The 16450-nt window shown below is 49.3% G+C and overlaps 1 protein-coding gene and 1 non-coding gene across 14 annotated transcripts in view; both read right to left on the bottom strand.

Moving 5' to 3' along the window:
- Nucleotides 1-456: 456 nt before the first annotated feature.
- Nucleotides 457-16450, bottom strand: part of Fubp3 (far upstream element (FUSE) binding protein 3) — a 44884-nt gene continuing 28890 nt past the window's right edge. For 3 of the 13 annotated variants that reach the window (NM_001290548.1, NM_001363081.1, NM_001363079.1), the window contains 11 exons: nucleotides 14668-14772; nucleotides 13267-13369; nucleotides 12640-12740; nucleotides 9757-9898; nucleotides 6244-6404; nucleotides 5425-5498; nucleotides 5075-5146; nucleotides 4876-4952; nucleotides 3201-3272; nucleotides 2358-2485; nucleotides 457-1804 (listed from right to left, as the gene is read on the bottom strand). In NM_001290548.1, the coding sequence (NP_001277477.1) occupies nucleotides 1796-1804; nucleotides 2358-2485; nucleotides 3201-3272; nucleotides 4876-4952; nucleotides 5075-5146; nucleotides 5425-5498; nucleotides 6244-6404; nucleotides 9757-9898; nucleotides 12640-12740; nucleotides 13267-13369; nucleotides 14668-14772 (1044 nt within the window). In that variant the 3' untranslated portion in view covers nucleotides 457-1795. Of the gene's footprint in view, nucleotides 2486-3200; nucleotides 3273-4875; nucleotides 4953-5074; nucleotides 5147-5424; nucleotides 5499-5747; nucleotides 5881-6243; nucleotides 6405-9756; nucleotides 9899-12639; nucleotides 12741-13266; nucleotides 13370-14667; nucleotides 14773-16450 lie in introns of all 13 variants that reach the window. The other 10 variants (XM_006498127.2, XM_006498130.4, XR_001783041.2 and 7 more) reach the window with 9 other exon arrangements.
- Nucleotides 5499-5562, bottom strand: Mir6998 (microRNA 6998). Its single transcript, NR_105964.1, has one exon. It is a non-coding gene; the product is annotated as a microRNA 6998 (primary transcript).

Below are 16450 nucleotides of genomic sequence, written 5' to 3'. Positions count from 1 at the left end.
TACTTACCGATACATTTAAGAAAATGCATCCTCCCGCAAGCCTGCGCCATTTATGACTCTTGGCATGGGTGAGTGGGCCTTGAGGGTGCCACAGGCAGGGAGACCGCCTAGGCGCGCGCACACACAGGGCAGGGCTGGTGTGCTTTTAGGTGAGAACATGCCACCTCAGAGTGGGGGGTGGGGAGGGTCTCAGCTCAGTGGGGTGCTGACCCATTGGCTTCCTCAGGGACCACACCTTTCTCAGGACCAAGCAGGACTGTTCTCGCTCAGATGCTGTCACTGTGAAGGCCGGTCCTTAGTGTGGCCTTAAGTCAAAGGGTCAAGTGTAAAGCTGCCACATAAAACGAACTTTACTTCAGAAGTCCCCAGAGGCTGTGTATATCAAAGAGTTGGGCTGATGCAGAGCCATTATCAGCTAGGCAGGGCAAGAGACAGGGGCCAGCAAACAAAACAGACTAAGAACACTTTGCCCACAAGACATCTTGTGGAAATTTTATTATATAGAGTGTAAAATGAATTGTCAGTCAAATAAAAAGAACATCTTTAAAAAACAACATGCATAACATTTCCAATGCCTTTTTAATAGTTAGACATTTCAAGCATCATAAGGAAAACAAGAACGGCAAACCGTAACGAGCACGTTTCAAACGGAATGTTCCTCAGGTCAATCCAAAATGCAGGAAAAAATAGCTTCAACTCCGTGTTTCCTTTAAAAATACATGTTATCTGTACAGATACACTACAGTAAACATTGGAAATCATAGTATCCCTTTTATTAAATCAAAATTATTTAACTCATACTGTTGTTAATACTAGATTTATTTATTTATCTAGTTAATTTGACAAATATTAAGAAAATATTTAAGGAAAAAAAGCAAAAACACCCTGGAATTAAAAAATAGTTACTACATTTTTTTATATGGTTTAATGTCCACAGTGTTTGTTAAAAGTTATATTGAATTTCTTTTTAATATTAAAAATAACAGTATTTATATTTCTGAGAATAGAGAAAGGCTTTTTGTTTTTAAAACCAGCTTGGAGGTCTTAGACACACAACTGCCCTGGATAATGGAGACGAGCAGCTTACACGAAGGCAGACCGCGTCTCTGCATCACCATCAAAACGCTAGAAATGACATAACCCACAAATGACCCTCCCGCAACACAAGGACCCGTCTCAGTTCAAAATTCACATCATTAATTACAATACATAATAGTTCAGTTTTTTTTAAAAAATGCAATAAAACCAGACAGCCAAGATACAAGAAATTAGAGGTGAAACACAATGAATTTACATTTACGAATATTTAAATACTGCTTCAAAAATTTTTAAAGAATTTGTTACATTACCACCTAAGACTTCCAAGCCATTTTTTCTGTTGTAACAGAAAAAAAAAAAAAAAAAAGGGAAAACAAAAACCAAAACCAAAAACCCAACAACAACAACAACAACAACAACAACAAACCCACCCCAAACTGTAACTAAAAAGACACAAGACAAAGCCATCGTGTGATGAAATGCCAGGCTCCGAGGAGAGCTTGGGCACCCGAGCTTGCAGGTTTCGCTCCAAGAGCCCCGGAGCTCACACATTTACAAAGAAATCATGACGTAAAAATTACCAGCAATGTTTAGTAACTAATTTTCCCAATTTTTAGAAAATTTCTGTTAATCTAAATATAGTGTTTCACAGAACAAAACAAAGGTCTTCATCAAAAGGTTTGCAAATCTAAAAATCTCTGTAACAAACAGGTTTCTCTCACACTGATTTCGGGGAAGAGCCGCGGCAGATGCCCATCTACTGCTCCTGTGGGGGGAGGGAGAGGGTCAGCCCAAGACCAGAGTCTCATACCACCAGGTACTGAATGCTAAGCACCTCAGGTTCTAGGGTCAGAATGTGGGGGTATGGGGTGAAAGGGGAAGGCTTCTCCTGGGTCACCAGGTCTAACCCCAGCTTCCTACAAGGCAAAAGGTACCCCCTGGGAGGGAGCCTTGCCCCCAAGGTCCAAGGAAAGAGAGCTCCTTCTTGGCTGAGAACGGGAGAGAGCCCTCCTCATTTCTACACAGAAAGAGGCCAAGCTGGCCCTCCACTTGCTTGGCCCCAAAGGTGCTGTGCAGGTAAAGGCCCAACCTGGCCACTCTCTGCAAGAACTACTGCTGGAGTGGTCCTGGCTCACTGCAGACCCAGGGCACTTAGGTATAGTCAGGGTTTCTAGGCCCAGAGCTAGAAGCAGCCTCTGCTCAAGCTCAGTTATGGAGTGGAGGGACAGAGGAGACCCCCACAGGCCACTGTGCTCACCCTGGGGCTAGGCAAGCACAAAGGCTGCGTGGCATCATGGCGCTGGGGACTGGCTACAGACCTGGCTGTGGGCCTGAGCCTGCCCTAAAGTCTGCCCATAGAAGGCGGCCTGCTGCCTGTAGTACTCAGCCCAGGCCATCGTGTAGTCTGGGGGGGAGCTGGCCTGTGGGGCAGCACTGGTGGGATGACCTGGAGGACAAAGAACAGACAGGAGTTAAAGAAGGGGAGGGGGTGGGAGGTCCCTTCTCTCAGGCCTTACCAGCCTCAGCCAAAGCCCACCTAGATGCTACACTTCTATAGGACTACACTGCCCTGACTGCCTGCAACAGCCCTGGGCACAGGCAGAGCTGGGAGAGCCAGTGCAGGGCAGCTTTCAGGTAGGGCTGGGTGAGGGTGGGTGGGTGTTAAATAGGCCCCAAGCCCCAGTGAGGAGACACCTGACACCAGCCCATCAGTCACCAGTGCAGCCCAGAGATGTTTTTGGCCCCCAAGGCCAAGCAGCTTTACCCTGGGCCTTCCAATCAGCACATAATGGTTCTAGGTGTAAGATGTTGCCGTGCAATCCTACACTAGACCCAAAAATGGCTTAGACTGCAACATGCCCAGGCCCTTCGCTAATGACGATCACCCTCAGGCCTGATCTGGTTCCTGGTAGTATAAGGAGAAATGGACTCCAAAGGAAAGACAGGTACCAGCAGCCAGTGAAGTGGTAGCCCCAATCTCTGCACTGTGACCTCTTGCCTGCCCTGACATGGCCCCCAAAGACTGAGGACAACACACCCCGTAGGCACTGGCCACATCTGGCTTCCTCTGACAGGACATATGGAGAGACAAGATGGGCACCTAGACACAGCCCCAGAGAGGGTACGGGTGACCCTGGACAGCGCATGATGGCTGCACTCACTCTGCTTTTTGTAATAGTCCTCCCAGGCCTTGCTGTAGTCGGGCTGGCTGTTCTGTGGCTGACTCTGCTGGCCTGTGCAGAAAACAGACAGCAGTCAGGCCTTGCTCATCAACTCCCACCATGGCTCACTTCAGCCCCCGTGAAGTTGGCTTCAACCAGGGTCTTTAGGAGGCAGGGTTGGAAGCCAAAGCCTTCTCAAACTCTGAACCTAGTTCCTCATGAACACCTCATGAGGCCCCACAACTCCACTACTGTCCCCCTGGACAAGAAAGGTTACAAGAGTGGGAATTCCCTGTGTAGAACATAACATGAAGGCATAGGCCTGGGGTTCGAGGCCAGACAAACCCTGTGCACATGTGCTGATGGTGCACATGCCAGTGGCAGAGGTAACAAGCCCACCTGGCCCTTGCCTGGTCTGGCCTTTCGGTGTGGGAACAGCACAGAGGCCTAGGTGCCTCCTTCTCTACTGCTGGCAGAGGAGACAGGAATGAGGAGACACCCAGTGTCAAGGAAAGGCAGCATTAGGCTGGGGCAGTAACAAGGCAGAGAGGCCAGGGACAAGCACTAGCTCACCAAAGCCCTCACCACTCATCAGAGTGAGTGTAAGGCAGCCAGAGGACTATGAAGAGCGTGCCAGTCCACACAGCTCAGCAAAGTGCCTGTCTTTTTTGCCATGCTAATTAAGACCAAAGGAGGGGAAGGGGACAGGTACTGAATCAACAACAGCTTGTCTTCCTCCCTGCGATGTGGGGTGTGCACAGGCCTGTGCCTGCACACAGGCGGCGCTCAGTCACACAGCTAGAGGCAGCTTGTCTGTCTTGCTTCTTCCTGTTTACCACCCACACCAAAGCCAATCAACTGGGCTTCAGGTTCTGCCGGACCGACTGTAAGTGCTCCTTTAGGGGAAGTGGGGAGGAGCCTTTCTCCCAGGGGTATATCTGGGAACAACGGGACCACAATCCTGTCATCCTCTTGCCTTGGGGATACACACATCAGCAGTATCCAAGAGCCCAGCACTTGGAACAAGCCTGCTAAGTGTGACGAGGGTGGACCCCAGCACCAGTAGGTGCTCACTCACTGTCAGGTTTAAGGGAGGAAAGGGAACAAAATGGCTGAGGTTACAGAGCTCATGAAACACTTCAGCTGCTGCTGAGAAGGCAAAGCAGAGCAGAACTGGCTGTGCCAGTGCGGAGATGGAGAGGGGCTGAAGTACACATCTCCCCTTCTAGTGGCTCAGCAAAGACAGTTCTGCTTCTGAGAAGTCTAGGTGACAGAAAATGCCCCTTTTTAGGTCACTGGCGAGAAATTGCCTGGCCAAAAGAAGACTAAGTGAGGATCCTCAGCAGGCAGGAGGCTGCGTAGGAGGGCAGAGGACAGGAAGCTCCTGGCTGGAGCTTAGCCTTAGAAATGGAGACCAGAGGGAGAGAGCCTTGTCAAACCACACCACCATTTCCAGCCCCAACCCCAGCTCTGAGGAGGCCCTGTGAGCCAGGGAAAGCAGCCTCATGTTCTGCGAGTTCTCACAGCCTGGGTCTGCCGGGCCCCATCTCTGGGGAGGAGTCCTGCTACACCAGGAGTGGAACTCAACAACTCACCCCACCCCATCAGGTGCCTGGCTCTGTGAGCATCAGCCTGGCCACCCTGGTGTATATCCTCACCGTCTTGAGTCACTTACTTGGGACTTGTTGTGTAGGCTGCTGCCAAGCCTGGTAAGTGCTGCCCCAGCCTTGGGTCAGAAAAGCTGGAGGGCCACTGTGGGTGACAGAAGAATCCTTTGTGATAGCAGGAGGCACAGAGCCCCACACCCCCCTGCCTCTTTACCGTCTGCCCCCCAGCCCCGCCCTCCTTCTGGCAGAGGGACAGTTAACACCTACCTCACAGGGGTGCTGTGGGGATTCCCATTAACTTTAGCTGCGATGTTGGGGAAGCCCCTGGGAGGAAAGGTGCTGTAGGGAAGGGAGGAGCACTGTTGATCTGCAGGAAGGGCTTACCCCCTCAACCCACTCCCCTCTACCCAGGCATTGTGCTCCCTTGGGAAGACATGTGACTGGAAACCCCCGAGCTCTGGGCTTTACCCCGAATGGTGATCGATCTACAGGACAGGACAGAGAGAGGAAAACACAACATGGTCCCACCCAGGACCTGGATTAGTACTTCAGAGGAGTTAGACTGAGGTTAGCTGGGTGATGAACCTTCCACCAGGAGACAGAGGCAGAAGACTCACTTTTGATGTGGTGCGGCTGGTGGCTGGCTGAAGGGGCTCTGTCCGAAGGCTGCAGGGGCTCCGAGGCTGGCACCCTGTGTGGGCACAGAGCAGCTCTCACCCGTGTCACCGAGTCACTTTGCCCTCTGCCCAGGCCCACCCAGGGAAGCCACTATGGGAGGCAAGTCAAGTGAAGGAGACAGCTCTGCGCTCACACTAGCTTCCTTCCCCAGCAGACAATGTCTGCAGCGGTGGCTCTGCCCCTCAAATGACCAAGACCACCACACAGCCAGTCCTGGCACCACCACGATTGCCCTTGCATGTCACCCTGGGGGAGGACCAACCTGCTTGACTCTCCCGTCAATTTAGGCTGGCCCAGGGCTCTTTCTGCCATTCTACGTCCCCATTGAGGTGAGCAGTGGCCCATCTGTCCTCCATCAACATTCCCTTTCTTTATCTGCTTTGAGGTGCCTGAAACTAAAGCCAGAGTCAATGAAAGCTGCCTGTAGGGCTGGTGGCCAGGGTTAGGCCTGAGGGAACCTGGGGCAGTGCCGGGGGAAGGCTGCTTTCCTGCAGCTCATTTACGCCTGCAGGGACATGGCCGGAGGTCTGACTGCTGAAGCCCTGGCAGTCATGCCAGGGGCTTCTCTCATTGCATCTGGGGCCTGGCACTCCCTGAGCCTTGGACTTTCCTTTGGAGAGGAGGAGAGGCTGCCCCCACACGATGCAAGGATGGAGAGGCACAGGAAGCACAAGGTTCTGGGGGAAAGCAGGTACCTTGGACATCCAAAAGCAAATCCAGCTAGTATAAGCCAGGTGGGGGGAGGCCCGTGTACGTACGCCAACTTTCTCATCTATGAGATGCCTGGCCACCTCCATCTGCTGAGGAGCACCCCTGATGGTAAATATCCGCAGGTTAGGGTCGGTGTTAGGAGGGGGGTTCCGCTGAAGCTCCACATGGGCACCTGATTGCTGGTTGATGCTTTTGATGTTCTCGCCCCCTGCAGGCAGGAGATAGGGTTGATTAGATCAGAGGCAGAGTCTATGGCCTATGCTTAGGGGAGGCTGAAACGCACAGGCTAACTCTTGCCCACAAATACCCTGCTTACTGCACACAGGCCCTGACAAAATCCAGGGCTTCTTTCTTGTATGTAACACTAGCCATCTGGAAACAAGATTGTTTGGAGCTGGACTGAAGCCTCTGTGGCCATGGGCCCCATAGAAGGGCCTGGGCCCAACTGCTGCAGGCCACTGAACTCATTCCTGCCTGACTTGAAGTCCACCCAGGAAAGGCTGATCCTCCTCAGTTTAAGAATGGAGACCTGATGGCCCTACCACACACAATGGAGGCCTTCAGCCTGGGCAGAGGCTGCCCTCCCTCCACAGGTCAAATGGGCGGCTACAGCCCCAACAATGCCTGGAGCCCACTCTGGCCTTCAATATCACACCCTGTTCCCTCTCAGGTCCCTCTGCCTTGGTGGGGGGATGGGTGCAGACACAAGCAGTACAGAGGGGGAGGAGGCGGGGCACATGGCCTAGATGGAGGGGGCGATGGAAATTTAGTTGTTCTCTCTGAAAACCGGCAAGTCTCAGTCTCTTAATGAAACATGTATAACAAAAACTCCACCAGCCAGTGAACAATGACCCATTCTTCTGAAATTTCACAGAACTTAGATCTATTCCATCAACTCTCTGGGAGTAGAATACTGCCAGAATACAAGGAAAACCTAAGCACACGTTTTACAAAACTGCAGATAATGTGTTGGAAAGTCTGGTAAGGGGAGCAGGGAGTCCCATGAGCCTCAAAGCAAAGACCACATGTTAGTGTTGGGTTGCCCCTGCTCATTTCCAATCAAACCCAGCTGGAAATGACAGGGGTCACACACTGCATGTCCCAAAGCTCTCCTTTATGCACTTCACCTACAGCCTCAGCAGAGGATGCTAATCTATGCTACCACCAAGCAAGTGAGGCAGCTGAGGAGGAGAAAGAGCAGGGACAAGCTTTAACTTTATTTCATCTCAAAAGGGTCAAGAACCAAAAGTGGAGGTGAGTCCTGGTGACCATTCCTGAGGGCAGGGCAGTCGGGCTGACAGCTATGTGTTTTCTGTATGCCCAGTGTAGCTCCTGGGTCCTCTTCTTATAGCTGCAGCCTTCATCATCTCTGCCCCATGAAGAGTAAGCTGTTTTGTTCCCAATCAAGATTTGGAGACGCAATGAGGAACAAAAGGCAGAGCCCTTGCATGTGTCTAGTCTCAGTAGTCCCAGACAGCAGGTAAGAGCAGTAAGTACGCCTGAGACTGAGGACTAGCAGCCCCACCTTAGCCAGGCCAACGGCCCAAGATGCTGAGACCTCAGGAGCATGTTAATCAGATATGGAAGCACTGCAAAACCACATACGGCCACAAGGAGTTAATTTAAGTTCATCTTCCTTCAAAATGAGGTCATTAGTTTGGCACATGGTGGCTGTCTTGGACTCATTCAACAGCCTGCTCCATTCTTCCACCTGATGGGGGGCAGAAGTGACCCACCAGCGGCCGGCTGGACGTGAAATCGTAAAGCAATTAATCAAAGCTGCTAAAAGGACTGGCTGACAAGAGCAGGGCTGGCCAGACTATCTGTCAATGTTGCTGTGTTTATCATGGAAATCCAGCAGGGGCCCGGGAGGCTGTCCAAGGGCAGGAGTTGGGAGAGCTCTGCATGGTTGCCTGGGCACACAGGCTCTCTTCTCTCCTCTCCTTCTCTCTCTACCACATGCCTTTCCCCAGAAAAGGAAACAGCTCCCTTGAAAGAGCCTTTCCATGATCACCTTAGCTTGTGGTGGATTCCAGCCTGTTACTGAACTTTTCACTGTTATTCCTGTCCTCTAGGACCTACTTGGGTGCTCTGTGGAGGATGGACAAAGACACCACACACACACACACACACACACACACAGAGAGAGAGAGAGAGAGAGAGAGAGAGAGAGAGAGAGAGAGAGAGAGAACACTTCTGCCAGTATTCTGAGACACAGGCAAATGAAATTACTAACAAAATGGTTTTCAAAAGGCCAAGCCACCTAGATGTGATCCCTGCCTATACATATCAGGTAAATTTAATCTCTTGGTACTGTCCATGAGCTGGGTGGAGTGTGGGGGTGCCTACCATTCTAAGCAGCTACTAGGATGTGATCCTAGAACCCTGAGCAGCAGTTCTCAACCTGAGGGACGGGACCTCCACAGTGTAACATACCAAAGCTCCTGTATATCAGCTATTAACATTGTTAAGTCATAACAGCAAAATTACAGTAGCATAATTATGAAGTAGCAATGAAATAATGTTATGGTTGAGGGTCATGAGAACATGAGGACCGGTATGTATTTATTAAAGGACTGCAGTGTTAGGAAGGTTTAGAACCACTGACCTAGAGGCTGAAGCAAGAGGATCATAAGGTAGAGGCAGTCTGGGTAAGCGGTCTCAAACTAAAACCAAAACCCTTCACTGTTCCTACCATCCAATCATCTGAAATACATGGACACAAGACAGTAAGATCTTAAAGGAGGACAGACACTCCCCCAAGTTGGGGTAACTACAAGTCCCGGGGTTGGTGCTGGTAACTAACACCCACTCCAGTTCCCAAGGACACCTAGGCAGGCATGAGATTTGCTGGTGGAAATAGCCCAAGACACATTCCCTGTTCCCTGGAAGAAGAAATGGGGGAGGGGGAGGGGGCGGGGAGACACAATCCTGGGGAAAAGACATCTTTCTATGCTGTCAAATGAACACTGAAGGAAAACACAAAAGCCAATGTCAAACACAAGTCCTGCTGGCAGCAAATTCCAGCTCAGTGCTCCTAGGGAGGCCAGCCAAGGCAAGGTGGTCCCAGGGCCTACTCTGCCCGCTCCCTCCTGGCTCTCAGGAAGGAAGGCATTGTGCAGGCAGAAATGAGGCTTTTCACCCAATGCTCCAAACTGCCCCCAAATGGTTAGGGGCTAACAGCAATCTCTGTTCCCCTATAGGCTGAATGCACTGTTCAAAGGCTCCCATGCTGTCCACAAAGACACAGTGCCCAAAGCCAGTGAGGGAGAGGATGTCTCGTGTCAGAAAGCACTCTGCAGCAGGCAGCATGAGTGTTGGTGACTTATCCAAGACCAAGTTTATCCCAGTCCACAGAGAACACCAAAGGCTCACACACCTTCCCAGCCTCTCTCCAACCGCCTGAGTGGCGGGCCTAACTTCCTGTCCACAACTTGGACGTGCTTTACCTCCATGATGACAAGTCAGGATAGGGACCCCAGAGATGCATTGAATATAGGTCTGAAGGATGGCATTTCCTCCCTTGAGCAGGTGCAGGGGACAGAAAAGCTGCCTCTTACCTTTGCCTATCACAAGGCCGCACTTATCAGCTGGCACTGTGTACGTAATTTCCTGGACGCCCCCAGGAGTGCCCACACTCCAGTCACTACGGCCTCGGCCTCTTCCTCTTGTTACTGTGAGGCCACCAAGGATCTCTCTTTCCTGGTAAGGGAAAAAGGTGACAGTGACCCTTTGGCTGTCAGCAGCACACTCATGCTTCCTGGGGAGAAGGCGAAATAATGGCAGGGCATGCCCAGCACTACACATCTGACTCTCAATGTCTCAGACTCAGAAGCTGGCATTCAGAATACAATCAACAACACTGTGTTATAAAAAGACACATATGGGCATCCACACAGCAGCTACATACCTGCCTATAACAGGAAGCCAAAGACTCGGGGCTGAAGCCTGGGACCTTCTGAATTTTCATTTCAGGGCCCTCAAGATAAGGCTTTACTTGAAGCTGAGGCTAACTCTTGTTGGTCTGTTGGAGCAGATAATGTCTGCTCAAGAGCTGCCAGCATCTGGAAGTGGCAGGATGGGTAATGTGTAACCTAACTTCTCCCCAAGGCTGCTCACTACACAGGGCAATCTAGTCATTGCACTGTAAACTACAGCATCTTGCTCTCAGGCCAGCAGAAAGGCTAACAGAATCTAAAAGAAAAAAAAAGTGCTTGGGCTGGTGAGATGGCTCAGTGGGCTAAGACTGCTGTCCTGATTTTGATCCCTGAGACTCACTCACCTGGTAGAAGGAGAGATCCAAATCCTGCAAGTTGTCCTTCGACTTCCACACACAGTTCATTGCATGTAACATGCACATACAATAAGTACAAACACAATAAAAATATGTATTTAAAAAAAAAGTGGCCGGGCGTGGTGGCGCACGCCTTTAATCCCAGCACTTGGGAGGCAGAGGCAGGCGGATCTCTGAGTTCGAGGCCGGCCTGGTCTACAGAGTAAGTTCCAGGACAGCCAGGGCTATACAGAGAAACCCTGTCTCAAAAAAAAAAAAAAAAAAAAAAAAAAAAAGTGGTTTTATCACTAAGAGAGAGATCCTCAAGAGTAACTTCTTAGGAAGAGTGGGCTGTGGCAGAAGGACTGTGTTAAAAAGGCAGCCTGTCTCTAAGACCAAGGAGCAGAGAGACCTAGAAAGTCCAATTGGGTGTGTCTGGGAAACATGAGAGTCACTCTAATGAAGGAGTCTTTCTACTCCACTCAGAGGCAGCAGGCCTCATCCCTCTTCAGTGCTCTGCCAACTTGGGAGTCTGGAGTAGCTCTGGCACAGTGAAGATGTCCCTGCCAACGACTGCATACACTTAGAAGCTGAGCCAGTACAATGATAAGCTAACTAGATGGAAGTCTCAGGGGTTCTGGTCAGGCTCTGGCATGAGCACCCGAGATGCTGGATATGAGGGACAGTTGTTTCTTCAGCTTCCAAACTTACACAGAAAAGGTATTAACTATGTCCAACCCTAAAAAACCACCCGGACTCTGGTTAAAAACCAAGCCCCCACCCATGTGCTCCCACTCAGATCATCAGAGACTGAATAGGAGGCATACATTTACAACTGAAACAGCTGGTGGGAGCCACAGCAGGCACACTGCCTGGTCAAAGCCCTTGGTCTGCTGCTGCGAAGATGGGCAGAAACCCCGTTGGCACCTCAAAACTTATCAGAGGTCATGGGCTAATAGAGAAACAGGCAATCCGATTTCCAATATGCTCTCCAGTCCTTTGGCTAGTTCCTGGCACGTGCTCACTCCTGCACACCGGAGGGATGTGCTCACCTGCCACTGTTTACATGTCCTCCCTATCATAAGTTAACAGATGCTAATGATGCCACACAGACTCACATTCTAAAGGCAAGCTTGGAACCAAGTATAAGAGCAGGACTAAGGGCACCCCTCTCAATCTCAATACTTGGGAGCTGAGGCAAGAGGATCACAAGTTCAAGGCTAGCCTGTACTACAGAGCCAGGCTCTGTACCAAAATGCTCCCCCAAAAGAATCAACAACAAAACCCAAGTATATGAAGACATGGTATCACAGGAACACATTAGGTCCTGCTGTGCCTCCTGGATTCCATTCCGACTGTTTTATGTATCAAGTATACCTGATTATTGGTAGTGGGCACTCTGATATTTGTCCTGACAGGCATCTGTGACATCACCATCTACAAAGCTCATGCTTCAGACCCACATAATTGGGGAGAAATGTCCAGTGGCTAAGAGCATTTGTAGAGGACCTAGGTTCAGTTCTCAGCACTCATGTCAGGAGGCTCACAATGACCTGTAACTCCAGCTGCAGGGGATCCAACACCCTACTATAGCCTCTACGAGTACTGCACACATGTTGTGTACATGCATACAGGCAAACATACACATAAAGCAAATTACCCAAACAAACCAAAAGTTAAAAACTAATTTTAAAATGTACATTAAGCTTGTAATCGTCTGCTGGGCTATTTAATTATAGTTGGCACGCATATAGCCTATGGGCCACAGACTGGACATAGCTGCCTCTGAAAAGAAAACCCAGGGTATATGACACTGTCAGTGGGCAAGGATGCTTGCCATCAAACCTAACAACTGAATTTGGTCCTCAAGAGGAACATGACGGAGTCTCTAGAGAAATGACTGGCACATGCATGCCATACCTTGTATGCACCACACATACATATATACTGCACACACATGAAATAAATGTAGTGAAAACCTAGAGTCTGTGTGATAAATGCAGGGGTAACAAGCCAGCAAGGAAAAGCACATAGGTAGGAGAAGGCAGATACAGAGAAACATCTGGGCTCTAATTAGGGGGCCTGAGCAGTCAGGGCACCACTGGCTGGCTTGCCTAGGGCGCACCATCAGTTCCTAGGCGGGCACCTAGACCCAGAGTGCTGGACCCACCTGTGCCGTGAGAATGAGCTCATTGATGATGCGAGCTGCATGCTGACACCGATCTGGAGGGCCCATGACCTGCGCTGCTCTTTCTGGACTAATCCCGTCATCTGTGGAATCAGATGAGACAGGGTAAAGACAAGTCCAAGGGCAAAGAATAGAGTTTCACAGTCTACACTCCGAGTGTGATGGATGGGGACTGTGAATGAGTGTGTTTTCACACACTCCAGGATGACACCCAATCACTGTCGTGTACACATGACCCAGCACTTGGGAGGCTGAGGTACGACAACACCGAGCTCAAGGCCAGCTAAGCAACACTCAGATCTTTGCCTACCATGAAAGATGTTAGCTTTTCTTTGTGATAGTAAGTTGTCTTATTAAATAAAACCTAAAAGGGATATTTTGTAAAGAAATCCTTACTTAGCAAAATTACAAACTGAAAATGCCATACTAAATAAAATCTTCATTTCTTGGGGGAAGGGAGCTAGAAACCACAGGCCAAAAAGAAGATCAAGTTAGTATACAACCAAGGAAAGACACAGGGAGCAAACAAGAGATTGCCAAAGAGAAAAAGAAAGAGAAAATGTACCCATGGTTAACCCAGCCCATTGTCTAGGTCCACACTAGACCAACCTGGTTTGAATTGGATCCTCACACCAGCGTCGTTCTGGATCTTCTTAATCATTTCTCCGTTCCTTCCTATGACAATCCCAACAACAAACCTAGGCACAGACACCTAGACACAGAGACATCACCTGTCAGAGCTTCCGCACAAGTGGCTTGGTAAAGATCTAAAGCATTTTAACTGTGTGTATGTGGCACACGAATACAGGTGCCTACAGAGACAGTGGATGCCCTAGGGCTTGAATTACAGGTGGCTGTGAGATGCCATGTGGGTGCTGAGATCTGAACCCAGTTCTTTTGGCAAAAGCAGCCAGTGCTCCTAACTGCTGAGTTCTTGGCCTTTTCTTTTAAAAGGAAAGATTTAAAAATAAGTACTTCATTTTTATTATAGTGTAATTCCATAATTAAAATAATAAGGCCGGCTTCTCTTTAGAGTAATTCCGTGACTGATAATTATATTGCTCACAACTGTGTGAAGAAGTATAAAATTGGACTAAAAAGGGTTATAAAAGTAAGGGAATGTCTACAGAGCAAAGATGTAAAATGATCATTTTTATCTCCCAAGTTCTGTGAAACGCATACGAATATATCACATTGGCCATCCCTGTAATCTTCCACAGCCTTTTCTTTTCTTTTCTTTTGGTTTTTCGAGACAGGGTTTCTCTGTGTAGCCCTGGCTGTCCTGGAACTCACTCTGTGGACCAGGCTGGCCTCGAACTCAGAAATCCTCCTGCCTCTGCCTCCCAAGTGCTGGGATTAAAGGCGTGCGCCACCACCGCCAGGCCTTCCACAACCTTTTAGTCTCTCTCTGTAAAACTGTGGTAAAATGCACAAGCCACAGCATCTGCCATTGTCATGTTTCTGTGGAGGCACCAGCAGCACCAGCTAGACTCAGTACCTATTGGTCACCACAGACACTGTACCACCGAACAGTAATACCACTTGCTTCAATTGCCTCTGCTACTCTGCCTCATTTAGAGTGGCCACTGTGAATCTGGCTCACTGCACTGAGTGTGATGTTTGTATACTGTGGCATAAATGAAAATTGCAAGACAGATTTTGATACCATTTCATCTCATCAATAAGGCAAGATTATAGATTTAATACAACTACAACATATATTATCACTGAGAAAACTTGGATTTTGGTCCCTACCTCTAGATCAAGTAAATTTTTAAAGCAAACCTGAAAAGCAAAGGGGTGGCCTGCCCCATAATGCAGCTGGCTCTCCATGCTTGGTCCCTCCTTCACATCCCTGAGCACTGTGACCAGTGACTTTAGTCCCACTCTTGTGTTTTTGAGACAGGGTCATACCAACATGTAGCCCTAAGTGGCTTGGGGTTTGTTCTGTAAAGCAGGCTGGCTCTGAGCTCAACCTTGTTTGCCCACTGACCCGTGAGTCCAGCTTACCTCTATACTACCTCCGCCTGCTCGGGAGGTGAAATCGCTGCGCACACCCCGGAAGTCAGCCTGATCTTTCTCTCGGATAATCTCTAGAACCATTTCTCTTGCTTGCTGTACAAAGAAAACCAAAAGGCACCAATGGGGGATATCCTGGAAACAGCAGCAGGAAATGCCAGGATCATGACCAACGTGACCCAAGATCGTGGAGGTGCTCAGCTGCTGGCCAGGATGCCAGGACGCCTCTTAGAGGCACGGTCTTCATCTGACTCTGACTCTTAAGGTTCAAACTGGTAAGAGCCCACTCACTTTACCTGCAGCTAGGTCAACACAGGTAAGGAGTAGGAGAAAATCCTTCCAGTGGCCTCAAGAGCTTTTGGTGGAGACTCCCTTGAAGTTAGAGGACAGGGAGGATAGGCCACAGACACAGCTCCTGCCCTCAGAACTCTTAGATCTTGGCTTTTTGCACTTGAGTGCCAGGAGGAGCAGAGCCTAGGAGCTTGTATAACGAGCTCAGGAGCCACAGCCCAGGCAGTTCCTGCACTCTCATGAAGATCCTCACAGACTGCACAGGATGAGATGGACCCACTGTCCCCTCCCACAAGGGAGTGCATCCACTTACACTGCTTTTAATAAACTAACGGGCTTAGTACTGTTCACCCTGCCCAGGACCTCAAGTTTAGTGCCTAGCACTACAACCAAACAAAAGGAAAAAAACTGAAGACCTTAAAAGTCAACTATTTCCCTGCAAATTTACGAAGAGAGGTCAATAAAATATGGGTGTTTTCCCGAGAGACATTTCCCAAGAGGCTGGGGACACAGGTGTTTGTAGACCACTTTTATCACACACAAAACCACAGCTTAACCCCTAGCAGTCTATAAACTGTGTTACATCAGGTCACACTTGAAATTCTGACTGATGAGCAAAAACCAAGATGCAATCTGACAGTGCACCTATGTTTGGGTTCATATGTGGAGGCCTGAGGAGTTGTACACCTTGTTTTTTTGTTTTTTAAGATTTATTTACTTTATGTATGTGAGTACACTGTAGCTGTCTTCAGATACATCAAAATAGGGCATCAGATCCTATTACATATGGTTGTGAACCACCATGTGGTTGCTGGGAATTGAACTCAGGACCTCTGGAAGAACAGTCAGTGCTCTTAATCAGTGAGCCATCTCTCTAGCCCCTGTACACCCTGATTTTTCAGAGGGCCTCTCCCTGGCCTAGAGGTTTCCAAGAAGCATGGCTAGGCTGCCTGACCAGAGAGCTCTAGGGATCTACCTATCTCTCATCCCCCAGAGCTGAGATTAACAAGTGTGTCATCCATACCCAGCGTCTTTCTCTTTAAACAGGTGTTTGAGACTGAACTCAAGTCCTTATGCTTGTTTGCTAGGCAGTCACTTTATTCATTATTTTCCCAACCCAGTAATCTTTTTTTGTTTGTTTGTTTTGTTTTGTTTTTCAAGACTGGGTTTCTCTGTGTAGCCCTGGCTGTCCTGGAACTAACTCTGTAGACCAGGCTGGCCTTGAACCCAGAGATCCACCTGCCTCTGCCTCCCAAGTGCTGGGATTAAAGGCGTGCGCCACCACTGCCTGGCCAGTAATCTTATTTTAAGGATGGCTGGCAGCTCTGGGGAGGAAGGCCACTAGGAACAGCTGGCCTGAAGGGAGAGGGGGGGCTAACAATGGCCCTCCACCCAACTCTCAGCAGCACTGCTCCTGAGTGCCATCAATGAGAGCAGCTGAAGGAGGGAAGTGAGCCAGAGGCCAACTTCACTGTGTCCAAGT

The sequence above is a fragment of the Mus musculus genome, chromosome 2, assembly GCF_000001635.26.
Source record: "Mus musculus strain C57BL/6J chromosome 2, GRCm38.p6 C57BL/6J".
NCBI classification, from domain to species: domain Eukaryota; kingdom Metazoa; phylum Chordata; class Mammalia; order Rodentia; family Muridae; genus Mus; species Mus musculus.
The sequence above is the reverse complement of the archived record's forward strand: the minus strand, read 5'-3'. Positions and strand labels throughout refer to the sequence as shown.